Source organism: Galleria mellonella, unplaced genomic scaffold (assembly GCF_026898425.1).
Source record: "Galleria mellonella isolate WM207_F2 unplaced genomic scaffold, CSIRO_AGI_GalMel_v1 utg109, whole genome shotgun sequence".
In the NCBI taxonomy this organism is placed as follows: Eukaryota; Metazoa; Arthropoda; class Insecta; order Lepidoptera; family Pyralidae; genus Galleria; species Galleria mellonella.
Window position 1 is genome coordinate 1,439,779 of NW_026441972.1, and position 17,693 is coordinate 1,457,471.

General features: G+C 38.5%; 1 protein-coding gene across 2 annotated transcripts; it reads left to right on the forward strand.

The window, feature by feature from the left end:
- Positions 1-16: 16 nt before the first annotated feature.
- Positions 17-16,878, forward strand: LOC113515923 (reticulon-4-interacting protein 1, mitochondrial-like). Of its 2 annotated transcripts, XM_052892354.1 has the most exons (13): positions 17-70; positions 276-368; positions 2,598-2,678; positions 3,591-3,756; positions 4,341-4,508; positions 5,382-5,522; positions 6,061-6,175; positions 7,500-7,628; positions 9,290-9,405; positions 9,889-10,075; positions 10,617-10,737; positions 12,258-12,377; positions 13,389-16,878. In XM_052892354.1, the coding sequence occupies exons 2-13, from the start codon at positions 321-323 to the stop codon at positions 13,473-13,475; spliced, it is 1,479 nt and encodes a 492-aa protein (XP_052748314.1). In that variant the 5' UTR covers positions 17-70; positions 276-320; the 3' UTR covers positions 13,476-16,878. The 2 variants fall into 2 exon arrangements, with proteins under 2 accessions (XP_052748314.1, XP_052748320.1); XM_052892360.1 differs by lacking the exons at positions 17-70; positions 7,500-7,628 and having other exon boundaries at positions 77-368.
- Positions 16,879-17,693: the final 815 nt, after the last annotated feature.

Genomic DNA, 17,693 nt, shown 5'->3' on the forward strand with positions numbered 1-17,693 from the left:
TCTTGTCAATGTCATACTTGTCATAATTGACATTTTTTTACGAAACCAAAAGAGGTTATGTTTGGATAAGGTAAAAATTCTTGTTTCATATATTTTTCCGTATATTTTCAAATGAAGCACTAATTACATAATAAACAAATCTAAACATTTTTGCGTTCTACTGCCACCAAAAGTGTATATACGTGTTACAGTGATGACATAAATGTCTATTTTGGTCGCCGAGTTATCTAGGGCGAATTGTGATCAAAGGTTAAGGTTTTATTATGAATTAACAGCGAGTGCGGTGTAGGCTGACCCACCTGCGTCTCTCGGTGCTTGATATGGACGAATTAAAGCACAGGGCTGGGGAGAAATTCGAAGCTTTGCACGTAAGTAACTACGTATTGGTTATGCTCTCCTAGTAATTTCCGCGCAAGTTATTTTTATGTACTAAACCAGTTTACCGCCAAACAACAGTTTTTTATGTAATTTATTTATTTTGTATGTTTATCAAATTGTATACATTTGTTTTTGTTATGGTATTCCTATGTCACTGACACCATTACTTTAAAGTGACCCTGAGCTTACATAATCTTTAATTATAGTTGAAACATGAGTTTATTTGCATTCATATTGATAAAGAATTAAATTCATACAGATTAAATTTTGAAGTAATTTGATTGATAGTATATATATATAATTTGACAAGTATATATAATTTGACAATAAGACAATTAAACATTATGTCCCACAAAAAACTATTTCAATCATAACCAATTATTTTGATTTAAAAACTAAATACTGAATTAATTTTGATAAAATTTCTATAAAACTATCTTAAAAGTATATCCTTTCAGATAAAAAAAGAATTTTTCAAATTGGTTTTGAACTGACCGAGTGATGGGCTAACAAAATAAAAAAAAAAATATGATGAATTGAAAACCTGATATTGCAGGCTTTCATAGGCTATGGTAACTGCTTACTATCAGGTGGGCCATATGCTTGTTTGCCACTTCAGTGATATAAAAAAATGTTTTTTTAAGGTATTTGATAAAGACATATAATTCAAAGTAGAAACTGAATATAATTATTTAGTGGCAAATAGGTAATTATCTACTAGTAATTACCTATTATATGTATACAAAAGCAGCAAATAAAAGTAATATCAGGTCATACTGCATGGAAACCTTTTGAAATAAATATGTTAAAAGAGGTTCACAATTAGTGATATTATGAAAATAAACTGCTATCAAATTCAGAACAATTTTATTTATCGAAGTCATGTGGGTGAAAATGATATGGTAACCCCGCGTGCGCTAACGGGATATGCTGGCGGAGCACCAGTGAAAGGTGATAGATGAGAATGAAATAATAGTCTGCATTACTTACAATTCTCCCCCCCCCCCCCCCCCCATCATGATTAGTAAACTTATTTCAGTCACATCGACAAAGTCATGGATATGAGCTAGTATATATATTATAATGTTTAATTGTTCAATTCTTTAGTTAACTCTCAACTACATTATAACTGGTTTAAACCTATGAGACGTATTCCATTGTTTTTGCCTACCTTAATGGGAGACAGGTGTGACAGATATGTATGTATGTAGTAATTGTAATATGTTATTTACTAATTATATTATGGAATGCAATAAGAAATAAATAAATACCTATGAGTTTGTCTGCATATGGATATGTTTATTGACCGAGATTAAAAGTAGCTTAATTTCTCGTCCCCATATGTATATATGTATACCAAATTTCATAATGTTTAGCCCATTAAAACGCTAAGAGGTAACAAACAAAGTTATTTTCACATTTCTAATATAAGCAAAATGTTTTAACACAATAATATATTTTCATTATCAGATTTAAAATTTATTAATTAAACAATGATCAATGTTTAAGTGGTTTTCAAGATTTAGTCTTTCCTTAATAAATAATTAAGTTACATTAATAATGAAAACATATAAGTTGATATATTAAATTAAATATTAATTAAGAATAACGAATAAAATTTTACGTAATTATAAGGCAAAATTTCATGACAGATTAATGACAACAAGTAATCATATTGTAAAGACTGTATTTCTCACAGCATACCTGACAACAAGAGATTTTATAACGAAATAATTTAAATTGGTATTTTATAATTGATGTATATTTTAAAAATAATAATAACAATTTATTTAATTAATAATATAAAAATGAAAACTATGGGTATATACCTGAAAATAAACAGATTTATTATTATTATTATAACAACACGACTTATCAATATTGGTGAGACATCACTAACATGGGTGACAGTAGTCACTTACCATCAAGTCAGCCACATGCTTATTTGCCCCCTGTGTTATAAAAAAATCACACAAAAAAAAAACACAGCCATTGTACTAATACTTTTCTTAAGAACTCTGTATCCTATAATTTAAGACTTTATCGTCATAGTCGTAAAATACTAACAGATCTATATATGTAATATTTGTCAGATCCGTCAGTATTCTACAACTATGACAAATAAAGTGTTACAAACAGACAGGCAAATTAGGGAACATCCTTTATTTTGAAGTCACTTTAAAAGTATGATATGTACCTTATTGTTATTCAAATTGTAGGAAGCAGCTAAAATAGCAGCAGGCGATAGCAAGTCCAGAGTGCAGGATGTCTTTAATCACACCGCCGAGACCATTAGAAAGGTAAAACAATTATCTTAAAAAAAAATAAAAAAATGAAATATGGTCCTTGTAATTATTTATATTTATAATAAATTTACTACTGTAATCTTGAATGTGAAAGACTCTATTTTCTGCGCTTAGCCTCTCATTTGGGCCGTTGTGCGTATGAGTCGTGGCTAGTACAGCCAACCTAGCTCCGCCCAGAAGCGCAGAAGCTTCCTGGGTTCATCACAGGTCTCACGGAGCGACCTCACCGTTCCGAGGATTTCTAAACGTTGATGAGCCACAGTCCACATTCCAGGATTACGTGAGCAGCCGAGTAACTATTGTAATCTTTTGGAGAAAACAATAAGGAGTATCTATCTATGGTCCCGGCATAGAATGCGTCACCCCATCTTTTCCCGTGGGTGTCGTAAGAGGCGACTAAGGGAGGGAGAGGAATGGGCAGCAGCGTCCCTCTTAAAACATCACTAAAAGCTTAACTATGGTTGTCAACCCGCCTGCCAAGCATGGCAACTACTGGCAAAACTCCCTTTATGGGGAAGGCTTATGTCCAGCAATGAAATAATGAAATTGTAACTAAACTACATCTGCACTTGTTCTCCTTCTCCCTGTTTTTTCCCCATATCTATTTGTGAGTAGCCTAATATGTTTTTCTTTATTCATTCATCTGTTTGCAGTCATTTCACTAGTCACTCCCTATTTGGCCGTGTCATCTTTCACACAGTCCATACATCTGTTTTTGGGTCTTCCTCTGCACTTATAACTATCCATATTCATTAATGAACTCACTGTATTTTTGTTATTTCCGACTTCATCCAGAAGTCTCCTTTAGAGTGCATTTAGCACTTCGCTTCACAGAGTCGCCTCGCAATGAGCATAAGCTTTAAAAATAATATTAATTGAAAACTATAACATTTCTATTCCTTTTAGATCCGCGAGGCGTTCAGCGAGCTGTGGCACAACGAGCTGATAACGGAGGGCCGCGCGCGCGTGGTCGCCTGGTCGCGCGACGCGCTGCAGCGGCTGCGGGACGGCGCGCCGCCGCTGTCGCCGCTCGTGCTCTACGACGAGCTGGTCGCGCTCTTCAAGGACAGAAGTGAGCCTCCTCTCTGTGTTGCGATCCTAGTGTATAAGGGGGAGAGAATTGTTAGTAATGGGGTCTAATGAACCACCCTATCAGGTCCACCTCCACGGCGTTCCCCTAGGAAACCATCGTAATTAATTTTAGTGGAACTCGTCACGATTGGCTAACTAGCCTGATTTCATCGTCACCTATCATCAATCACTGGTGCCCCGCCAGCGTATACCGATAGCGCAGGCGGGTTACCATTTCATTATCAGCCATTAAAAAACCTAGTATATAAGGGGAAGAAAATTGTTAGTAATGGAACCAAGGCCTCATTCTCCAAACCGAAACACAGCTGTGCAAACTCAACTGCTTCACGACAGAAACACGTATGGGGTACTCATGCAGACTTTTGTACAAAGTCGCCCTCTGGTGCAAAAACTGACCAACAAATAATCGGATATAATAAAATATGGTCGGAATGTGTCTGAAGATGGAAGCATGAACGCATATGTAAGTCGCGAGCGAACAGCGTGCATGGTCGTGCGGCGGCCGTGGGCGGCACGAGTGGTGAGCATGGTGAGCGATGAGTGACGCGTGCGCGGGCGCCGCAGTGTGGCGGCGCAGCGTGGCCATCTTCCTGGCGGGCGCGGTGCTGGGCGGCGGCGCGGGGCTGTGCGCGGGACTACGGGCGGCGCGGCCGGCGGCGGGCCCGCAGGCGCGCGCGCTGCACTCGCAGCCCGACCGCAGCGTGCTGCTCGTCGAGGACGCGCCCGCGCGATGTACGTACTCTACTGACTACCTCCACGCGACCGCTGCCACCCTAGAACCTCGCGCCTTATTAACTTCTTAATCACTCTCTTCTAACCTCCACATCATCATCATCATATCAGCTGTTAATTCTCTACTACTAAACATAGTTTTTTTTATACCACTGAGATGGCAAACAAGCATACGGCCCACCTGATGGTAAGCGGTTACCGTAGCCTATAAACGCCTGCAATACCAGAGGTATTACGCGCGCGTTGCCGACCCTGAAGAAACCTCTTCACTCCCCTTTTGAAGAACCCCATGCTGTAGTCTCTTAGAAAAACCTCGGCAGGGAGCTCATTCCATAACCTGAGTGTTTGTGGGAGAAAACTATGGGGATATATTACCCAGATAGTACTTACACTGTGGTCTGTCTGTCCTATCCGACTGTAATGGCAAACAAGCTGACGGCCCACCTGATGGAAAATGGTAACCGTCGCCTATAGACTTGAGCAGTACCATGGACATAACAGAGCATACTGTTTTTCCCTTGATACCCCCCATGCGTTACCATTCCTGAGGACTCAGGTATTATTCCTCTGAACCCAATAAATTAACGCCATATCCCACCCTTCAAACCGAAACACAGCCATCCAAACAACTGCTTCACGGTAGAAACACGAATAGGATAAAGGTACTCAAGCAATCGACTTTTGTACAGTCTTTCTCTGGTAAATAAATACTGAATGGATTTGAATGAACTTTGGTATACACGTACGTTATGTACACCATACCCCCTATAAGGTAAATGCTATATTGATGCGGGCAAATCTACAAGCTAGTGAATGAGAAATTTATGTGTTGGCGATAGTAATATTGGCAGGTGTAGTAATGTAATATCGCAGGCGCGGGCGCCGGCGAGGTGCTGGTACGCGTGCAGGCGTTCAGCGTGTGCAGCGTGGACCGCGCCGTGCTGCGCGGCCGCGGCGCGGCACTGCGGGCGCTGCTGTCGCGGCCCGCCGTCACCGTCGGCCGCGGCTTCGCGGGTAACGACACCTCCTAACGAGTACAAACTACTCCTTGTAGCTTTATGCGCTCCTGGTACATACAAGCGTAGATGTGTATAAAAAAACGTTGTCCGTGTCCATCCGTCTAGCGCTCACCCCAAAATTGTTTAAATTTGAACCACTCCCGACCAAATTCAACAATGCCCACCCCTAGATGTGAGGAGGATCTTTTGCCCACCCCAAAACTGTCTCGCGCCCACCTCTGAATTTTGTGGCGTCTTCTCCAAGATGTAAGGGTATAGATAGATATGACCTTAGAGCTACATTTTCTTACTTATAGGGGGTAGGAGGAGGAAGGGGTAAGTTTTTTATGATATTTTTTATTGCGTCATCCAAATTACTTCAAGCTGCAGAACTATTGGTCATAATTAAAGTAACATTTTTTTTTTCTCAAACATCTTAAAGGATTGATCTTAAATGGATTTTTGTAACTATTTTACCTCAGCTTGAATTGTTGAACAAAATCAATGTTAACGCGAGCGCAACCATAGGTGAACGCTAGTGTTATTATGGCCAGGTGTGGTGTTGGACGTGGGTCCGGGCGTGACGTCGCTGGAGCTGGGCGACGAGGTGTGGGGCTGCGTCAGCGAGTGGTCCGGCGGCGCCGCCACTGAGCTGCTCACTATACGCAGGTGAGTTCAGTGGAACTGGGAGCAATTTTGTTTTTTAAGTAAGAAATATATGTCCAGTAATTTTTTTTATAATTAGATAGATATATAATTTTCTCAAACATGCTTAGAAATTTGAGCATTATTTTGACAATCTTCTTCGAGATAAATCAAAATTGCCGTACTGGCCAGACACACGCGGGCAGCGGCCGGCAAAAATTGTATGAAAATCCATATCTGTCGTGTTTTGCGGCCAGATAAATTACTATGTAAACTCATATGTGTCCTGTAATTTAAAAATGGAATGACCTTTTACTTCGAAACATGGCTACCAAGGAGGTAACTAATACAAGGTTTTATTTAAATTTCGAACTGGTTTGCAAATAGAAAGCTGTTTATTGAAAAAAAAAACAAAGGAACAATATGGCGCGTGAAAAATTATTATTGTTCGTTATTCGTTATTGAATTTAAAAAGAAAAATTGTGTTTTTGATTTCCGCGCATTATTTGAGAAAAGTACTATACAAGCCTTGGCCACAACTAGGCATTGATGGACTCACGTATGTGTGCTTCAGCTCTAGTGCCTCAGATTAGTGAGTTCTGAATTGATGTACCGAGACATAAAACGCATATAACTGTATAACAAGTGTTAGAATTATATAGATTAGTATGGCAATACTGTACACAATATATTGAAAAATGTCTTGCTTGTATAATGTCTTGTGTCTTTTGCTACAATAAAAGTATTAAGAGTACATTACTGCAGCGGCCAGCAACTGAGGCATTGATGGACGAACGTGCAAATGTGGGCCGAGGCGTAGCCGAGGCACACATACGTTAGTCCATCAATACCTAGTTGTGGCCAAGGCTGGTATAGTACTTTTCTCAAACAATGCGCGGAAATTAGAAACACAATTTTTCTTTTTAAATTCAATGACGAATAACGAACAATAATAATTTTTCACGCGCCATAATGTTCCCATGTTTTTTTTTTAATAAACCCGTTTTCTATTTGCAAGCCAGTTCGAAATTCAAATAAAACCTTGTATTAGTTACCTCCTCGGTAGCCATGTTTCGAAGTAAAAGGTGATTCCATTTTTAAATTACAGGACAGATATGAGTTTACATAGTAATTTATCTGGCCGCAAAACACGACAGATATGGATGTTCATACAACTTTTGCCGGCCGCTGCCCGCATGTATCTCTGGCCAGTACGGCAATATTTGATTTATCTCTAAGAAGATTGTCAAAATAATGCTCACGTTTCCAAGCATGTTTGAGAAAAACATAACACTGTTTACGATTGTAACAAACTGTGTGTGTGGGCGTGTGCGTGGGCGCGTGTCAGCACGCGCGCGGGGCGGCGCGCGCGGGGCGTGGGCGCGGCGCAGGGCGCGGCGCTGGTGTGGGGCGGCACGCGCGCGCTGCGGGCGCTGCGCCGCCTGCGCTGCACGCCGCACCACTGCACGGGCAAGCGGTACGCGCGACACCCTCACACGCTTATGAACTACTAGTACTCTCTCCGAACAAACGACAAAAAAAATTGATAGAATGACAAACAAGCTGACGGCCCGCCTGATGGAAGGTGGTAACCGTCGCCTATTCGCCTATAGACATGAGCAGTACCGTGGACATAACACAGTGTACTGTTTCGCCCATGATACCCCCCATGCGTTGCCATTCCTGAGGACTCGGGTGTTATTCATCTGTACCCTGTAAATTCACGCCATATCCCACCCTTCAAACCGAAACACAGACATGCAAACACAACTGCTTTACGGTTGAAACACGAATGGGACAGAGTTACCCAAGCAATCGACTTTTGTACAGTCTTTCTCTAGTAAAAATGTAATGTAATGTAAAAAACATAACAAATTTGTTTCACAATTGCTAATGATATCGTGTGATATAATAATACATAAAAATAAAATACAAAATGATGGTAAGTGGTAACCGTCGCCTAAACTTGAATAACACCATAGATATAGAACTAATATCCTGTACCCAGTTAATTCATTGTCATATTTCATTCTTTAATTTCAAATATAGCTTATCTACTGTCTTTTATTTTATCTACTTGACTTTCTCTATCTGTTGCTGAATATAGACTTATCACTATTAGGGGAATTTGCCAGTAATCGCCACGCTTGACAGGTGATTTGGTAACTGCAGTTAGGCTTTGGTGATGTTTTAAGAGGAATGCTGTTGCCAATTCCTGGACCCTTAAGTTACGGAAGGTTACGTACGTAGGTTACGGTTATGCCGGAATCATATGGCAACACAATTTTGTACAATACCTTTGACAATTAATTAAAAATCTTTTTTTGAACTCTAACAAACATGCTTTGAAAAATACTATTGAAATTACTGCATATTTTATTGTTTAGAAGTTTGACATACAAATTACAATACTTTGTACAAAAGTCGATTGCTTGGGTACCTCTGTCCCATTCGTGTTTCAACCGTGAAGCAGCTGTGTTTGCATGGCTGTGTTTCGGTTTGAATGGTGGGATATGGCGTGAATTTACTGGGTACAGAGGAATAACACTAGAGTCCTCAGGAATTGCAACGCATGGGGGGTATCATGGGCGAAACAGTACACTCTGTTATGTCCATGGTACTGCCCATGTCTATAGGCGACGGTTACCACTTTCCATCAGATGGGCCGTCAGCTTGTTTGCCATTCTAACTTGTATAAAAAATAAAATTAAACAATTTTGAATTCAATTGATTTCTATACAATTGTATATATGTATATTATATTTTTACAAATTTATTTGTACAAGTATTTTTTTTTTATGAATGAAAATGGAATGGTAACCCAGCCCGCGCTATCGGTATACACCGACGAAACACCAGTGAAAGATGATAGGTGAGAATGAATGCAGGTCAGTTGGCCCATTATAATAAGTTTGACAAGAATTAACCATGATGATTTTCAGAGGGATCCGAGTGGAGGTCGACCTGAGAGAATATATATTGTTATTATTGTTAGCAATGGGGCTACTAGACCTCATTACTAACAAACCCTTTCCCCCCTGTATGTACCAGTTATGAATAGTACAAGCTGTGCTAAGTTTGTAGCTGGACGACGCTGTGTGATATGGTGTTGTGATGGTGATATCCCGCTTGTGGCAGCGTGGCGGTGTGCGGCGCTGCAAGTGGCGAGGGCTGCGCTTTAGTGCAGCTGCTGGCGGCGTGGGGCGCGCGCCCCGCCGCCGCCGGCCCCGCCGCCCACGCCCTGCTCGGCCTCGGTACGGCCCTGTATACATTACTGTCCGTTTTGAATTCAAATGTTCCTTATGCAGATTCTAATTTCAAATTTAAACTGTTCTTATTTTAAAATCATTTCACGAGCTCTTTTTTTTTTTGTTTTAATTCCTCCGTAACAAACTTTAATTAAATATTACTGTATTTTATTTGTAATTTTTTTTTAATTATAAAATTTTATAGTTTATTTCTTTGACGTTTCACTAATAACATTATAATAATTTGACGTTATGTTATATTGATATTTTTAAATACGACTTCTATTTTCTTTATATATAAAGTACTGTTTACAGAAGCGCCATCTCTTGTCTAAAATATTTGCTCACTGCAATTCGTGAAATATGTTAACTCTATTTGTAGTCCAAATACCTACAAATACATATATTTTTCTTTAACATAGCTGCCTACAAGCCAATGCTACAACTCCCTTCCCCTAATATAGTGTTATGTTGTGGTATGGTGGTCAGGCGCGGCGGAAGTCCTGGAGCTGGACGGGTGCAGCGGAGGAGGCGGCGGCGGCGCGTGGTGGCGGCGGCTGGCGCGGGCGGCGGCGCGCACGGGCCCCTGGGACGCGGCCGTGGCGTGCCCCGGCGCCGACGGCGCTGACGCGGGGCCTGACGCCGCCGTCAGCGCCGACCCCAGCGCTATACTCAAGTAACTTCCCTATTGGTATTTCTTATCTATTCTGTTACCGTGTGTAGTTTATGTTTGCAAACTATCACACAGCGGGGGGAAGGGATTGTTAGTAATGGAAAGATTAGTCCCCATTACTATCAATATACCCTATCAGGTCGACCTCCACACGGTTCCCTCTAGAAACATAGGGTATATTCAGGTCAGGTCGACCTCCACACGGTTCCCCCTGGAAACAATCGTGACTAATTTATCGTTGAATTCGTCACGATAGGCTAACTGGCCTGCCTTTTCATTCTCACCTATCATCTCTCACTGGTGCCCCGCCGGTGTATACCGATAGCGCGGACGGGCTTACCATTCCATTATCACCCATTAAAAAAAGAAGCTATCACACAGCAAATCTTTTTAAAAGATTAATTCCAAAAAAATGCTTATTTTTTTATAAAATTCTATTGAAATAAAATATGAATAACTCTTTACACTAGAGCTTATTTGTCTTTTATTAAGTAATAAATTTCTTTTTTGTTTTTAATCGAATAATATGCGTGTACGTTACCAGGGCGACAGCGCCGCGCGATGCTATCGTGGACCTGCGACCGCAGCCGCTGCTGTCGGACCGGCTGCCGGCGCCGTTCTCGCTTCTGTTCGCGATCTCCTTCCACACCTACAGGCTGCTCAGGGTACACTCCTGCATTGTTATGTCGCCCTGGTCAATAAATGTTATCTAGAAAAGTTAAAACAAATTAATTAACTCAAAACTAACAGTTAAATTATACTCAAAATAAACAGTTAAAATGTATGAAGTTATAATAATTTTGACAGTTAACAGTTACATTAACTAGTTCATTTAACCGATAACTGACTAATATATTGAAAAGTTAAAATTAATGGGGCTGCCATTCGTGTTTCAACCGTGAAGCAGTTGTGTTTGCATGGCTGTGTTTCGGTTTGAAGGGTGGGATATGGCGTGAATTTACTGGGTACAGAGGAATAACACCTTAGTCCTCAGGAATGGCAACGCATAGGGGGTATCATCGGCGAAACAGTGCACTCTGTTATATCCATGGTACTGCTCATGTCTATAGGCGGCGGTTACCACTTTCCATTAGGTGGGCCGTCAGATTGTTTGCCATTCTAAGTTGCATAAAAAAAAATAAGAACGTACAAGTGAATAATTTATTGAATAAAATACAATTTTACTACGGCAACACTGATAACAAAATTAAAAAATTATTTTTCCGCGGTATTTTATGGTAGGTATTAATTTATAAATGTATTTACAATATCAAATTATCCATGGTGTCACATCAAAACATAGTTGACATAGATAAAGTAAGAACTCGTATTTTTATGCTATATTACCGCGACCTTACCACAGTTTGTTTAACATAAATGATCACGAAATATATAGATAGATAGATACTCTTTATTGTTTCCTCCAAAAGATTACAATAGTAAACTTATTATAAATATAAACAATTACAAGAAATAATCACAGTGAGAAAACAATGGGCGACCTTATCGCTAAGAGCGATCTCTTGATTATCGTTTTAGATTGATTTTCTTTATTTATTTAACACTTTATTGCACCAACATAACATGATTTGTTAAACAATTTTCAATACGTGTAGTGTAGTACAAAAGGCGGTCTTGTTACTAAGCAATCTCTTCCAGACAACCTTTGGGTAGAAGGAATTAAATTTAAAATAACTTAATGGTAGTTCCCGTATTTTTTTTTACAACACAGCGGGCAAACGAGCATGCGACTCACCTGATGGTAAGTGACTACCGCCGCCCATGGTCACTCACAACACCTACGGCATTGCAGGTGTGCTGCCGGCCTTTTAAAAAGGAATATACTTTCTTCTTGAAGGTTATGTTGTCGTATCGGTTCGGAAATACTGCTGCTGGAAGTTGATTCCAAAGAGTGGTAGTGCGTGGAAGAAAGTGCCTTGAAAAACGCACGGTGGAAGTTACATAGTAACATTTTGGAATGTTACTATATATCTTTATTGTCATAAAATATAATTTTTTTTTTTTTGGTAAAGTGCGGAATTGGAGTTCGGCAAAAATTTTTTTTTTATTTTTATCAATTTTTTTTTTATTAATGAATCATTTCATCATCAAATGATTATAAATTGATAATTTGTATATAATTGATTTACATTTAGTATAATATCATAATGTTATTTGGCCGCAGTGGATGGTCGGTCTGGGCACGCACACGGACTGGCTCGAGGACCCGCTGCAGCTGCGCGAGGGACTCGACGAGCTCGCACAGCTGGTCGACAGTGGCGCCCTCTCGCCGCTCGTCGATAAGGTACTGTTGGCCTGACTGAAAGGATTATTAGCAATGGGGTCAAAAATTTACCTCATCAGATTGACCTTTACACAGTTCCACCTGGAAAACATCGTGGTTATTTCTTGGTGAATTCACGATGGCCAGCTGACTTGCTTTCATCCACACCTATCTCTCAATGGTGCCCTACTAGTCCTACCAGTGTATATCTGTAGTGCCATCTGCATTTTTTTTATACAACTTAGACTGGTAAACAAGCTGACGGCCCACCTGATGGAAAGTGGTAACCGTCGCCTATAGACATGAGCAGTACCATGGACATAACAGAGTATACTGTTTCGTCCATGATACCCCCCATGCGTTGCCATTCCTGAGGACTCAGGTGTTATTCCTCTGTACCCAGTAAATTCACTGCCATATCGCACCCTTCAAACCGAAACACAGCCATGCAAACACAACTGCTGTTTCATTTTCACCCATAAATAAATATTCTATTATGTAAACTGCGAAAGTTCATAAAGATATGTAGATGGATGTTTGTTACTCATTTACACAATAACTACCGAACGAATTGGAATTAAATTTGATACACCAATAGAAAGAAGAAGAAGAAGAAGAAGAAGAAGAAGAAAGAAAACATTTATTGACAACAACAAAAAATTACATACATTATGAATTAAAAAAAAAAAAAACTTTACATTTATTATTGCCAACATGGTCACCACTCAGCATGTGCTGCAGCAATTTAATTGCTACAGCGCTGATATTCTGTGGTGCCCATACGTGACATTACGAACGACGACAGCAAACATAGGTTATATCATAACCGAAAACACATGATACTTTATAGTGATTCACACGGCCGAAACCGCGGGATACAGCCAATATTATAAATGTGTAAGCGAGATTGTTTGTAACCCTCTCTTCGTTAAATATGATGGGAATTTATTTACTAGTGTAATTTTGATGTACCATATTTTAACAAATATTTTTTTTTTTTTACACTATGTACAAACCGTCGCTCGTCACCAGGTGTTCCTGCCGGTGGAGTACGAAACAGCGCTGGCGCACGCGTGCAGCGACGCAGCCATCGGCACCAGCGTCGTCCGCTTTCCCTAGTAGCTACCACCACCACCACTAATACCACCACCATCACAAATAGTTCCTGCATTTGTATCGTCTATACCTGTTTCTATGTCTATTTGGAACACTTTACTACTGTAACCGTTTTATATACATAGATTTATATCGTCTAGATAGAGTGTCGATAACGTTTCGCCAACACAAACGCACGATAATTAAAAAGTGTACCTTACACGCGCATCTCGCCAGAAGGACGATTCTGGGCGTCACTTCTCTAAATTTACCTCTTAGCCTAATAATGTGATATTTTCACTAAATTACTTAATTTTTTTTAATGGATGATAATGGAATGATGACCCCGCCTGTGCTATCGGTATACACCGGCGGGGCACCAGTGAGGGATGATTGGTGAGGATGAATAGTCAGTTAGTCCATCGTGACGAATTCAACGATAAATTAGTTACGATGGTTTCCAGGGGGAACCGCGTGGAGGTCGACCTGGTAGGGTATGTTGATAGCAATGAGGACTAAGCTTCCGATTACCAACAATCCCTTCCCCCCAAATTACTGTATTATGGACCGTCATAAACTAAATTTATAACAATTTTTACTTAAACCTATTTGAAATTTATTTATATTTGTTCTTACAATAAAGATTACGTTAAATGTTTCGTTAAATATTTTTTTTTATCTCAAAGGGTCTTATACTTTCAGATTGGTCCAATAAAAAATTGTACAAAATTGCTTTAGTATATTCAGTTTTCAAATCAAATTTTTAATTTAAAATATTTGATTGTGCCACGATCGAAGACGGTTTTTATTTTTAAATTATGGTTTAAATTGTGATTTTTAATTACGGTTTTTATGAAGTTTTATTAGTAGAATTACTTGTAACACTCAATATATATTTTATAATAATAATAATAATAATATTTATTTAATTAGACTACATAAGGCCCATCTTGTTAGTTACAAATTGACTTAACCTATGTTAGTAAATGAGCGGTCACAACGCTCTTACATTGATAACCTGTCCCACCCAATATTTTAGGATGGAACAATCCATTTTATAAGCAATTGTCTTCAGGACACTGTTTGAGCTAACACGCACCCTAGCCAACAGCGAAACAATTCGTTTGCGCCGTATTGCGTAAAAATCTAAATAAATTTTATATATACAATGAAGAATATACAATGGCCAAACTGGTGGTCGAACTTCTTATGAAACTCGACACTCGATCTAGATTTAGACACTGTATATGGCGTAAACACTGGAAAATAACTTAATAATTATTTTAATACCATATTACGACTTGCTGTAACAACTTTACGTTACGAAGCGTCTATTGCGCAAAACTCCATTTGTCTCTATTGTCTACAGATTGGTTCTAGCCTATGGGCGGGAATTGTATATACATATATGTTTTATATAGAAAGGATAGATACGCCAAACAATTCAGTGGGTAATTGGCACGAATCTGGTATTTTTAATACCTTACCATCCACCTTTGGGCAATTAAAAAGCCATTTTATTAATGTCTAATTATTGTAAATTAAAAGTACCCGTAACCGGCGAGCGTGTATGTAAAGATTGATGAGTGTGGAAGAAGCGAAAGAGGTTTGTTTGAATCGAAGCATTTGGCGTTCCATTGTTTCTGCCTACCCTAATGGGAGACAGGCGTGACAGATATGTATGTATGTATGTAAATTCCCTATTCTAATCCTATATCTGACAATCATTATCATATCAGCCCTGTCCACTGCTGAACATAAGCCTTCCCCTTGGGAGGTTTTGCCAGTAGTTGCCACGCTTGGCAAGCGGATTGGCAACCGCAGTTAGTCTTTGGAGATGTTTTAAGAGAGACGCTGCTGCCCATCCCTCGCCTTCCCTTAGTTGTCTCTTACGACACCCGTGGGAAAGGAAGGTGTGGCCTATTCTATGCCAGGATCATATGACCCGTATCTGACAATAAAATACAGTAATTGTTCTTTGAAATGTTATTATAAATCCTTACATATCATAGAGTAGAAATAGTCTTTATTCAAATATGTTTGTTTAGAAGCTCTTTTAAATTTTCATTTTTTTTAAGACTCTACTGCTGGGTTCAACATGTTGTTATCTGGTGTGAAGTGCTATAAAATAACCAGAGGGAGTCTTTGTACAAAAGTCGATTGCTTGGGTACCTCTGTCTCATTCGTGTTTCAACTGTAAAGCAGTTGTGTTTGCATGACTGTGTTTCGGTTTTGAAGAGTGGGATATGGCATGAATTTACTGGGTACAGAGGAATAACACCTGAGTCCTCAGGAATGGCAACGCATGGGAGGTATCATGGGCGAAACAGTATACTCTGTTATGTCCATAATACTGCTCATGTCTATAGGCGACGGTTACCACTTTCCATCAGGTGGGCCGTCAGCTTGTTTGTCATTCTAAGTTGTATAGAAAAAAAATTACCGATCAGTTGTATTGGCTGAAACTTTATGAAGGTATTAGGTATGTAACTATCATTTAAGTATTATAAAACAATATAAGACCGGATCCATGGAGAGTTCCAACGGGGATGATATACGGGAACTACATAGAAGCGTGCAACGCCGCGGGAAATGACTAGTTCGAAATATAAATCGTGCAGTCACAAGACCGATCTAATCGGAAGTGCAAGAGTTAACTCTATCCCCATTTTTCCTTTTTGTTGGGAAAGTTGTTAAGTTTCATGAATAATAAATACCGCTGGGTTTTGGCTTGTCATATCCTTTCTTTTACATCCCTCGATATAAGTATCGGACAAATACTATTTATTATAAATTTTTCTTTTTATATTTCATGTAAATAGTAAACATTTTTAATACCTATTTATCGAAATACATAACAGGGCATAAAATAGATAGATAAAATCAAAAGGTCCAATAAAACTTAATAAATAATATTATGGCAAATTGTAATTATTTATGTCGGTTTTACATTATATTTTAAAACGTGCTACTCGCGACACGGTGTACCGCGCTCATGAAAAAGGGCTCCTATTTAGTTTGAAACCAGTCGGATATCTTTGAACTTAAAAATGTGAATAAAACAGACATGAATAATTACAGTATGACTCACGATAGTTATTAAAGCAAATTGTTACTTTTTATCTATTTTATTTTTCAAATTTTTAAAAAATTCTTTTAAAATAGATATAATAATGCTAAGATTGTTTTTGAAAATGTGCCGAATTTAGAAAAAACATATTGTAATCGTGATGATATAAAGAGAGAAAATATATATAAAAAAAATTAGTGTCACAAAACAAGACTGTTCTATCCCACGTCCTAAACGAAATCTGTACATAAGTAAACAAATTAATATATTGTACATAATTGTATAAAAAATTTAACTAATACAGGTGCTATACGACATTGTAAGTACGTTTATATATGATTATTATATATATATATATATATATATATATATATATATATATATATATATATATATATATATATATATATATATATATATATATATATGTATATATAATATTCTGTGAAAACGAACGAACGCCACCGATTCGACGTGATCGAGTATCGTTTCCAAAGATCTCTGTGTACTTACAGATTTATAGGAGTGTTTTTATGTTCCTCTTATGGCCTCCGTAGACGGTCAACCACGCATCACTTGTCGTTTGACTGAAACGGACGGACGGACTGGTCCATGTTACAATTATGGCAGGATATTCTACGCCTTGTTCCAAATATGGAACAATAAATTTTACGTAAAGACGTTGATATAAGATTTAATTTTAAACGTCGTTGAATTTAGTTTATTATATTAAAAAAGTGTGTAATTAATATAATTCAGAAAATGTTTATGGATTGGCGTCCACACTTTAGTTATTTTTATAGCTGATAATAGCAAACAAGCATACGACTCGCCTGATGGAAGCGGGAAACTATTATACTGTTATTATTATACATATACGTATTGTCAACCTACTAATTATTGGTTTTAAGCAAAGCAAATACAAATATTTGCTAGTCTAAGACTTGAACACTGTAAGTACCTAAGAAATTGTAAAGTAGATAGGAGATATATGTTAAAATAAATATATATATATATTGTTTTACAATTGTTTCTTTATAATTTACAACGCCCAAAAATTGAACCTTGTCTAGTAAGAAAACTATTTTTTTTATACCACTGAGGTGGCAAACAAGCATACGGCCCACCTGATGGTAAGTGGTTACCGTAGCCTATGAACACTTGCAATACCA